Source organism: Stegastes partitus, unplaced genomic scaffold (assembly GCF_000690725.1).
Source record: "Stegastes partitus isolate 25-593 unplaced genomic scaffold, Stegastes_partitus-1.0.2 Scaffold1215, whole genome shotgun sequence".
Taxonomy (NCBI): domain Eukaryota; kingdom Metazoa; phylum Chordata; class Actinopteri; family Pomacentridae; genus Stegastes; species Stegastes partitus.
In genome coordinates, this window is record NW_007578946.1 from 106,460 (window position 1) to 118,380 (window position 11,921).

The window sequence follows — 11,921 nt, forward strand, 5'->3', positions numbered from 1 at the left end:
GCTCCATGTAGCTGCAGTTTAACCTGAGTTTTAGTACAAATAACCATCTGTAGTGTGTGTGTGTGTAATGCTCTTCCTAATTTAGTATGAAAACCCACATTATTAATGTGTCATAGTCTTCCGTATCATCAGAGCACATCTGGATTATGTAGGAAACCAAACAGCTGTAATATTAGGGGAAAATTCAGCATGTTGTGATCATTTTACTTATGCATCCTGTCCTGATGCATTTCGAGGTGTGACTTTCCTGTAAGACAATAAGTCATCTGCATACAGGGAACTCTGTGCGGGGAAACAAAAAGGGCGTGTTGTACTCAAGAGGAATTATCTTGGTGAGATGTTTGGTTGACCAGAATGACTCAGGCTGCTTCGCATAAGTTTTAAAACACTTTTTTTTTTTTGCATTAGGACTAAATTTCTCATCACAGAGGACTTTTAAATGACAAATATGAACAATTACAGCATGCAAAAAGTCCGTCACTGTTACACACATGTACCGTTAAAATGAAAAGGGAACAGATAAATTTTGATAATACAATAAATCAGTGAAATAAATCTCATGTTTGGGTTCCAAATGGCAAATAAGTGACCAAAATGTGAAACAGTGCAGCAACATGTTTCCTGAATTCTGGAGGGTGGGTTGACTTAGTTCTGTCATGATATTCTCTGCTCTGTTTTGCACCTACATACAGTCTAAAGCCACAGAGCTGCACATGAATCCAACTTTTGCTTACAGTGTCAAAATCCCTCCTTTTTCCAAAAGATCTGTTTGCCCCAGCAAATTTACGCTCACACTTCACTGCTTTCAAATGGAGAGGGGTATTCAGTGTGAGGGGCGGGGGTGGTGGCGGATGAATAGCAGAAAAATGTCCTGGATGTTTCACTGTGTTTTGTTTTTGTGGCGCTGGCAGCGAACCAGCCGGTGACACCGCTGAGCATTAACCAGAAGCTTGGCGATGCTTCTTGCACTTTGGAGCAGTTTCCAGCGGAGACAAATGCAGCAGGTCAGACATGTATATGTGGTTCTGAGTGAGTCGGCCGAGGCTGAGACAGAAGCTGAGCAAAGGGACACATGTAGGGAAAGAAACAGCACAGGCTTTGACACAAGGACTTTTTTAAACCAGCTGCTATTTTAAAAGAAAAGAAAAAAAAAAAATCTTTCACTGCACTACAGAGAAGCTTGAAATGTCGCTCATCCTCACCGTGCTGGACAAGTTGGCTTATTTTCTGTCTCTGATTGCGTTTTGTGTCAGTGTGTCTTACAGCTGGTTGAAATGAAACTTCTCTGACAATGACGGGGTGTTTTTTCAGTGGATGTTTAACTAATGATCCTGAGGTTTGGGGGTTGAATTAGGATGATTTTACTCAGAACCTGTGGACACCTGACACCCGAGCGTGAGTCTTTGCTTCAGGATAGACTGACAGGAGACTTGTGGTGCGGTTGTGATGATCAGTGTCTTCACCTGGCTACCTATTTGCCCTGCAGGTGTAAGTGAAGACAGATCACGATGCTGCAGTGGGGAATCCTGAGGTCGTACCATGTGTTTGCACTGGTGCTGTGTGTTTGGGCCAGTGAGGACTTTGACTGGACGAAGAACGAGAGGACGTCTTTCTACTATGGCACCTTCCCAACTGGTAGGAAACATCATTTACTGCAAAATAGTTGACAAACTGCTTCACATAGCCTGAAAAGCATCACATTTATTTAGCTAAATACAATCTTGTTCCTAAAAGTCTAATAAGTGGCTATTCTGGAGCTTTATTACAGCAGCAAATCATGCAGTGCAAGCCTGTAGGAAGCATCAGTAGACAATACAAATGAACAAAAATATACATCAGTACTCTTGATATTGCACAGATTCTACCGTATGTGGATGGAGTTTGCTCAGTTGTCATGCAATGACAGATGTTCAACTTTAATCCTCTGAACTCCAAGCAGTTCCTGGGTGTTTTTGTTGCTCCTGTCAAATGCTTATTTACCGTGAACTTTTTTTTTTTTCCTTTAAATTGCTAAATAAAGTCCTGTACCTCTATGGAAACAGCACAACCATGACTAGAAGTAAAGAGAACTCCAAAATGTTTTTTGTGCAGTTTGATGTAGTTATAATGCCATAAATTCCAAAATAGAAATAAGTTACATTTCCTTTAACAATTTATTTAACAAAAGAATGCTAAAACCAATAAAAAGTGACCAGAGATAAACCGTGTTTTTTTAATTGTACAACCCCTTCAAAGTCTGCACATTAACTCTTTAAACATATTTCACCTTGTTGAATTTTACTTCTAGCAACTTGCAGTATGATGTTGTTATAATGCTATAAGTCATTTAAAAAAAAAAACTTGGAGAAGCAGAAGTTTAATTTCTTAGATTTTTTTTTATTTTGCAACAGCTGAAAAAAAACCTGCATTTAAAACTTAAAACATTTTTCCAGGTGACCACAGATGTTACCAATAATAAAAAACATTCTATCACATCTACATGTTATAGATGTTTAACTCTTTGCATTTTCTCAAACTCCAGTGTTTTCCACACCACTCCGTACATCAGAAAGATGTTTCACTGTGCTGAATGTATCTTCCAACAACTTGCTCCTGTATACTATTTTTTTAATCCATGCTGCATATTTTATTGATAGAGTATGTTTGACTTTACTCTCAGGCGGTCTTGTTGTCTCCTCTCTGCTCTGTGTGAACATTGCCTGCAGTTCATCTGAAAACTGAGGCACTATTAACTTCTCAGTTGTCCTGAAGAGCACAGCATTTGTGTCATTTTACAGGATCTAATGCAAGCAGTTTACTTTGGCAAGTTTCTAAATGAGACATGTAGGATAAAGTGCTTGTTTTTGGCTATTTTTCGTGACAGAACAACGATTCACTTGTGATACGTTCATGAGTGTAGGAAGGTTGAAAATCTGATGGTTCTTTTTGTTTTTACAGTTTCTGGCTAAAAGAAAGCAGGTTTAAAATATTTTGTTCATGTTGGCCTAAATATTAAGTTTGAAAACCCAATCTTGACCTCAGAAACAATCATGATCAAAAAGCTCATGAGTCACGAAACTGACCCTCCCATCAGATTATCATGTCAAGCACTGGTTTGATTGTTGCCTTTGTGCTCGTCTGCAGGTTTCTCTTGGGGAGCTGGCAGCTCTGCCTATCAGACTGAAGGAGCCTGGAACACAGATGGAAAAGGAATGAGCATCTGGGACACATTCGCCCACAAAAAGGGGAAAATATTGTACAATGACACAGGGGACACCTCGTGTGACGGCTACTACAAATTCAAGGTGACGAGCACAGAAAAGCACTCAAGACTTCAGTCTGCTGTTACACCCAAATACATTCTTAAACTGAATTAGATTATAAGCTACGGCAGCATTCCTATAAGATCCTATATATTTGTCATACTAAGCCAAATTCTCTGATCCTCATAACATTTATTTTACCCTTTTTAAAATGTAAATTTAAAGCTGGATTGCTGTAATTTTACCTAAAAATGAAAATCTGTTAGATTCAAGTATTACATGTTCACACAATGCTGGTTAGACATATCAGCTCCAGATAAATCCATCTGTATTTCCTCTATAGAAGAGTTTTCCCATGCTGCTGTTGTGTAATTCCTCTCACTGCCACAAGGGGGAGACAGAGCTCACTGCCGGTTTAACTAACTTGAACTAGGAGGTGCAGGAGAATCATCTTATTCCTAACTAAGCAGGCCGTAAATTCAGACTCAGCTTGTTTCAGATCTTTAGTGAAGCTATACGCTGTTTGCACCAAATAAATAAGCAGATATTTGTGGCTGAACAACTCAAAGTGTTTTCTGTATTATTTTGGATACATTTCCTCATATTTGTTATGTGTGAAAATTTGAAAATTTGGATCTCCGTTAGAATTAAGAGAAAGCAGAAGATTTAACAGCAGTCTCACATCTGTACAGTAAATATGAACCAACTGAAAGTCAAAGCTGAAGATGTGTTTGTTTCTGGTTTGTGTTGGAATGAAGCAGTAGATTAAAGTAATGTTTTCTTTCAGGATGACATCAACCTGATGAAGGACATGAAGCTGAACCATTATCGTTTCTCCATCTCCTGGCCGAGGATTTTACCCAACGGACTGAAAAGTAAGCAGAAGCCGGAGCAGCCACAATATTTTTACTCTAAAAATGTTCTGAGAAAGTTGTGCTGAGTTGCAGTAATGTTATCAGCGGGAAGTTTTTCTGTAGTTCCCAGGATGTTCTTCCTAAAAGTAGGACAGACGTTTCCTAAAGACGTTCTTAAAGTGTTTGGTGATAACACTGGTAGACTGTTAAGCCTGTAATGTCCTGAAAACTGAATGTTGCATCGAGAAATTTCATCCTTAGTCATCTTTGGTACCTCAAGAACATCTCAAAAAACATCCTTAGAATATTGCTTCACATCTCACATGACAGGAACTTTTTATAAAACATCATCTGAGGCCTTGAAAACACCTGAAAAATATTTTTTCAATGTGAGTTTGAGAAACTTCTTCTTTTGTTATCACTTAATCTAACATAATAATCACTTTTAATATCATAGAAACATTATTGGAATTGGTAAGAATTCTTAAAATGTTCTTTAAACATCAGATTAAAACATTTCCTCCCACTTTATGTTTGATTTGTATGTTTTTGTTGCGTTCTATTAACTAAATATTAGATTTACTACTGAAACAATTGGTTGTCTAACTAGTGAATTAATCGTTAATATACTGACAACTATTTCTTTAGGTCATTCACAAAGCAACAAAACAAGAATATGATGGATTCACCTTTTTAAATGGGAAATGTACTTCTTCTGCTTGGTCTTGATGACGTTTTTATTCATTTTTTAAAAACTATTTTTTGACATTTAAAGGGCAGAAAACTTCTCAATCAAATGAAAATCCCTAATAAGATAATCATTTTGGAGCCCTAATTATGTAACTACTTTACATACAGTATGCTAAACTGTATTTTGTTGTTAGTACTGGCACTGTAATGACAAAAAATTAATCTAATTGAATTATATGCCGACAATATGCTTAATTTATCACTGGTGACTCCTGCAGGCGAACACATCAACGAGAAAGGCATCAAATACTACGACGACCTGATCAACATGCTGCTGGACAACAAGATCACCCCCGTAGTGACTCTGTACCACTGGGATTTACCTCAGGTCAGCACCAGACGCATGTTTTTACTGACTGGAAGCTGCGCTGCGAATACATCAGTGTTGTGGTTTCACTCTACAGATACATCAGTGTTGTGATTTCACTGTATGCTTCCTACAGGTGCTGCAGGAGAAGTACGGCGGCTGGCAGAACGTCAGCATGGTCAACTACTACAACGACTTCGCCAACTTGTGCTTCGAAAGGTTTGGAAACAGAGTCAAGTACTGGATCACCTTCAACAATCCCTGGGTATGTCAGGTTAAGAAAAGAGACGTTCACAGCTGATTTGTGTATCAGATTGTGACTGTCTCGTATTTTTTTTAAGTCCATCGCTGTGGAGGGATATGAAACAGGAGAACATGCACCTGGACTGAGGCTGAGGGGAACAGGAGCGTACAAGGCTGCTCACCATATCATCAAGGTAACACAGAATGGAAATAGAACAGAAAAGAAAGCATTTATTGTCATTGTATTCAGGATACAGAAGGATTAGGAGAGTGTCATTCCTGCTTGGTGCATTGAAGTTAAAAGACATGAAACAAATGAAATATCGCGGCTGAAAAATTTGATGAAAATGAAATGTTGCCCATTACATTGACTGTATGTTGTGCATGAAAGTGAAATAATGCACATGTGATCAAAGTGTTGCAAATAATAATAAACAATAATAATAATAACAGTAAAGACATTTCCACTAAAAATAGATGTAGAGAGGAAACTAATCGGTGCATAAAATTTCACCAGAATGCAGGAAATTGAGTGTTTGACGCTCAAACCTTCTTACTTAATGTGTCCCACCTACTGATCAAATGAAGTCTACACTCATGCCGACGGGACTTTAAATTCCCAGTTGATGTTAGCAGCAAAGTCCTGTGTCAGTCTAGTCAACGAGAGGCTGGGTGACAGAATCAGGAAGGAAACTCTTGGGCTAGATATCGCTCAGAAAAAAACAAAATGACAGAACATGAGGGACACAGCACCTAAAACTGAGAAAGAAATAAGACAAGTACGATACATCAAACATGAACTGAGTTTATTTGGTTGTGTATCTGCACTGAGCCTTTGAATTAGCTTAATGAAATTAGCTCCAGCTGTGCTCCTCCTGCTCAGAAAAGATTTGACTGACATCTTCTGCAGGTTAATGTCAAACAAGGTATTTTATCATGCTGATGTTTGCTTTCTGTGTGTACAACAGGCCCATGCTAAAGTTTGGCACACCTACGACATGCAGTGGAGAAGCAAGCAGAAAGGTGACAGGCACAGCCCCGCTCTGGGTTTTTATTATCGTGTTTTGGGTCCCTGTGGTTTGGATTTAATGTAAATTTCCTGCATTGAAGTTGTTCTCTGTGTGTCCAGGCCTGGTTGGCATCTCGCTGACGGCTGACTGGGGCGAACCGGTGGACATCTCCAACCAGAGAGACATCGAAGCAGCAGAGAGATACATCCAGTTCTACCTGGGCTGGTTCGCCACGCCCATCTTCCACGGAGACTATCCCCAGGTCATGAAAGACTACGTAGGTACGTCGTGGCCAAATGCAGCTGTTTATGAGATGTCGCATCTAAGAAATGGATTGAAAAATAGTGTTTGTAAGCGGCGGAAGATTTTTGAGCCGTGCTTTAGGTATTTATCTGTTGGTTCTGACAAAAATATCTCAACAACTAAATGGAGTTTATTGTCTTGAGGTTTTGTACAGGCATCCATGTTCCATGACTTCACTCTTCCAAAAGCCTTTTACAATATTTTTAATTAAGCAATTAGTACAGGTTTTAAAGATTTAAAATTTGTCCCCTTTCTGGGCTTCTATATAACTTTTCACTGCCCAGTTTCCACGTTTAAAGTCTAATTTACATCTATCATAGCAGTAAATGAGCAAAAACCATGTAAAAATGATGGTGCAATATTTTTCTATGAATATAACTTTTATTTTTGATAAAAGTGAGCCTCATGAATCTTCCTACCTAGAAACTTTATGTTCTCAGAAAGTTGTAAAAACAGTAGGAACATTTACTGCATTTAATTTAATTCAATTTACTGTAATTTTAACAGTATGTAAATGTCAGTGTGCTGTACATAAATGTCACTTTCAATTAGCTAAATATTAGAAGTACTACTGAAACAACAGGTTGTTAAATTAGTAAATTCCCGTTTATTTTACTGTCAACAATTCTAAACAAAAAAGTAAAAAAACTCAATGATTCAGAGTTTTTAAATGTTAAATATGCTTCTGCCATTTAGACTGGACAGCTTTGTTTCACTATATTTTGACATTTAAATTCCAGAAAAGTTCTTAATTAATACAAAATCCCTTAATTTGGGGCCCTTTGTTTTTCTCCTCAGAAAATTGTGAAAACTTCTAATAATGTTGTTAGTGGGACGTTTTTGTTTAGCTCCCAGAACGTTCTGTTGAAGATAAGATAACGTTCATGATGACATGTTGTGTTACACTGAGAGCGTCTTTGATTGTTATCATGTTACATTATGTGAATGTTGTATATTGTTCTTACCATAAGAACTTTACCAAAACATCTGTGCAGGCAGAATGTTCTGCCACTAAAAATTCATCACAGAGAGAACGCTTCATAAAAAATCACCTCATAACATCTTGAAGACATTTTTTGAATGTTGCTCTGAGAACCTTTCTTATCACGTGACATAATCTTTGGTCCTGACATCGTCCTCCAGACATCCTCTGAAAGCTGCAGTTTATGACTTTGTTAACGTTTAACTTCATTGGAACATTATTTGAATTAGTAAACATCCCTAAAACCTTCTTTAAACATTATTAGAACTTGTAGGGAACCTCAGCCAGTGTTGTGTGTGTGTTTCCTGCTGGCTGTGTTGTCTGCTGATACCTTTGCTTCCCTTTGTTTTTCCTGAACCTCCACCTTCAGGCAGGAAAAGCGGCCAGCAGGGCCTCGGAGCTTCTCGGCTTCCCGTCTTCTCGCCTCAGGAGAAGAGTTACATCAAAGGCACCTGCGACTTCCTGGGCCTCGGACACTTCACCACCCGCTACGTCACCCAGAAGAACTACCCATCGAGTGTGGGGGACAGCTACTTCGCAGATCGTGACCTCGCTGAGCTGGTTGACCCACAGTGGCCCGATCCTGGCTCTGAATGGCTCTATTCAGTTCCCTGGGGCTTCCGACGCTTGTTGAACTTTGTCAAGGTACACAAATCTGAGGACTGAAAAGTCACTCTTTAGTGACAAGAGTAAAACTAAAACAACATACATAAATGACTATAAACACAACATGTAATTGATGCAAGTGAATAAAAATCAGCTAATGCACAGAATTTAAAGCCAAATGAAACAAGAGCACAAACTGCTTTGTAATTTCAATGATTTGTTTTCTAAAGTTCACTGTTTTGCTTTTTTGCTCAGAGTTGCACAAGATAGATGTAAACTTTTACACATGACACATTTGCAGTTTCATATTTTTCTAAGGGCACTTTGCACGTATTTTTCCAAATTTCTAAGTCACAGTTTCTTATCATGATGGTTGCAAACCTACTGCCAGAGAAAAGGCAATTCCACCGACACACAATTATGATGATATATTTCTACTGCCAGTGTTTTTTGGTACAATGTATGTTTGATTTAGCTGCATAAATACAATTGTAAAATGCAGGTATTGTAATACCAAATGATGGAACATCTGGATGCCTTAGACTGGTGTGAAAAAAAAATACTTCATGTATGGTTAGTTCTGATAATGACCAAGATAAGAGCTTAAAAATAATAGTTAAAAAAGCCCAGGGCTCATACAGTTATGCTTTAATATATAGATGTGGGACAGCTGCTGATTCTTTATTTTAACTTTTTGCAAGACAGCACAAAAACAAAATGATTTTTTAATAATTAAAAACACATTTATTAAGAAACCTTTATTATAAAGACTCTTTAAATTAAAATATGGCATCATGTCTCACCAACAGACTCAGTATGGAAACCCGATGGTCTACGTGACAGAAAACGGCGTGTCAGAGAAGATGCTGTGCACTGACCTGTGTGACGACTGGAGGATGCAGTACTTCAAGGACTACATCAATGAAATGCTCAAAGGTGAAACTCTGACAGAAACATTTTACTGACTGAACATACAGTGTAGGTTTATCTGATGGTGTGTACGAGGACTGCAGTCAACCAAAGAAGATCTTAGTCGACCAAAATCACACCTCTTTATACCATACTGCTCATTATCTGTAGATGAATTAAATGGGCCACAGTGCACTGAGTGCTCTCTACCTGCTGGCTTTGTAGAATAGAATAGAATTCTACATCAACATGAACAGCTTGTATTTGCAGGATATTAAATCATTATGCTGCTTATTTTATACTGAAATGATAACAACAGGCTGAAAGCAGACCAGCTGCCCATGTTCATATGATTTATGAAAACAGAATTATATCAACTGGTGATTCAAGCACAAGAACTGTTGAGGAATATAAGAGAAACAAGTTAGCTGCTGTTTTCAAATGCTGTTTTCATGTTGGTTGTTGAGCTGAGATGTACGTACTGAAAAGTATACACTTGACTTATTAGCCCTCGTCTGAACCCTCTGGACCCGCAAGTATTACCTTAACTGGAAAAAAAAATGGGGGCTCTACATACTGAACACAGTTAACTAATTATTTCTAACTTCTTAGCTGAATAATTTCAGAATTTTTGATTTCATGGTTCCCCCAAGAAACTATTTGCTATTACAGGATCTGTTGCAAACATTTTATTTTCAATATGCAGAATGAAATTATTTTGATTAAACATCACAATTTTAAGCTTAGGTTTAGATAATTTTCCAAATGGAACGACGCGTCACAGATGCAAACTTTAGAACTTCATGCCAACGTTAATGCCAAACTATTTGTATGTGCAAAAAGAAAGAACACTAATTTAAAAGAAAAAAAACGGCAACCTTCTTGCTGCGAGGCAACAATGCTAACCACCGAGCCACCTTGCAACAACTTTAAAACTAATGAAAGTGAAAACTCTGATACATTTTTCTGCAGATAAATGGTGTAATTGTTTAGGGATAGCATGACCATTAAATCCTCTGGTGTGTTTGGGGGTTCAGAGGGTGAACAAAAAGCAGCCACACCAACAATGTCTTTGACACGGTGTTGATTAGTTTGGAGCCACCTCAGAGTAATCGTTAAGTAAGTTCGACCTGGCAGACTTCATGAAGGTGGCTCAGTTCAAAATTGTAAAAAACACACACAGGTAGGAAGGCTGATGAAGACTTTTGGCAGTAGCACCAGAGATTGCTGGACCAATCAGATTTTGACTGTATGAGAGCATACCAACCTGAACACTGCAGCCCCAGTATGTACACGTATATGAGGCAGTAATTAAATGTGTATCCCTGATTAAACTCCCAGCGATGAAAGACGGGGTGAACGTGAAGGGCTACACGGCCTGGTCTCTGCTCGACAACTTTGAGTGGGACGAAGGATACTCCGAGAGGTTCGGTCTCTTCTACGTCGACTTCAGGAACAAGAATAAACCGCGATACCCGAAGGCCTCGGTCCAGTACTACAAACGCATCATCAGCTCTAACGGCTTCCCCAATCAGAGAGAGGTAAACTGTGACAGCACACGTCACGTTAAAGGAGGAGAATGTGCTGCTTAACTGTGGGAGTTTGTTTGGTGTTTGCAGGTGGAGAGCTGGAAGAGGAAAGCCGTGGAAACGTGCTCCTCCAGTAACCAGCTCCTGGCTGCAGGTCAGTACCACGAAGCACTGCAGCAGGCTGTGAGGAGCTCGGTGGGGCCAAACAAAGAAAAATTCAGTCTGAAGCTTGTTGTTCCACTTTCTAACAGGGTTTTTCTTTGTTTCGCCCCTCCAGCTAGAAGACAGTCCCAGGGAAACATGCAGGAACATGCAGCAATGCAAAAGACTTGGCCAGTGCATGATGAAGTTTAGGTATTAACGCTGACTCAGTCTCCCAGCAGGGCGTCCACACTCACTCACAGTGGCCATATGGATAGACAAAAGAAATAAACAAAGGTGTATTCAGTTTACTTATCTATCTGATGGCAGCATCTCATGCTCAGAGTACTGATGGCATTTATTAGTGTTGCTACAGATCTTCAAAAGGAGCTGAAAGTATAAACACATTTACCCCCGTGTCCATGTCTGTGCTGCTGCAGATCCGTTGATAGGCCACATGGAGATGGTGACAGAGATCGTGGTTCCTACAGTGTGCACGCTCTGCATCCTCCTCAGTGCAATCTTCCTCATGTTCCTGCTGCGTGGACGCCTCTGAGACACAACCACACATCCTCCGTCTTCATCAGATCAGACCTCGGCGGCCTCAGAGCTGAAGAAACTAACCCGAGAGTGACTCCGAAGCTGTAAATCTCCATCCTGTCCAGAGCCTTTTGTAGATTTAACTGTCCTGCCGCTCTGTTTCCAACAAACAGACAATTATTTTTTTTCCAGGTTGTCACTAAAAAGTCACAAACAGCCAGAACCTGTCTGGAAGAATGATTTCAAGCTTGGTACATGATTAGTACTTCATTATTATTTTTTAAAGAACTGGTCTTGTGTGGTTTTTGATGTAGCTTTAATTTTTTTTATAGGCTACTCAAGCTAACTGCAGAGAGGAGTTGGTTTACTGTCAACAAGTTTGTAAAATGAATCAATAAACTTAAAATAAATAAATTTTTAAGCGGTAAATGTGAGTGATTGTGCTTTTTTTCCCAACAAAAATCTCTTGGTTAATAATCTAAGTGAAATATTTATCACATCACTG

At 39.0% G+C, this 11,921-nt stretch overlaps 1 protein-coding gene across 1 annotated transcript; it reads left to right on the plus strand.

Annotated features, from left to right (window-relative positions):
• Positions 1–1,508: 1,508 nt before the first annotated feature.
• Positions 1,509–11,432, plus strand: LOC103368870 (lactase-like protein). The gene is made up of 13 exons (XM_008297395.1): positions 1,509–1,635; positions 3,124–3,284; positions 4,030–4,117; positions 5,065–5,174; positions 5,290–5,418; positions 5,495–5,590; positions 6,365–6,419; positions 6,526–6,687; positions 8,062–8,336; positions 9,107–9,233; positions 10,548–10,747; positions 10,826–10,889; positions 11,317–11,432. The coding sequence occupies exons 1-13, from the start codon at positions 1,509–1,511 to the stop codon at positions 11,430–11,432; spliced, it is 1,710 nt and encodes a 569-aa protein (XP_008295617.1).
• The last annotated feature ends 489 nt before the right edge of the window (positions 11,433–11,921 follow it).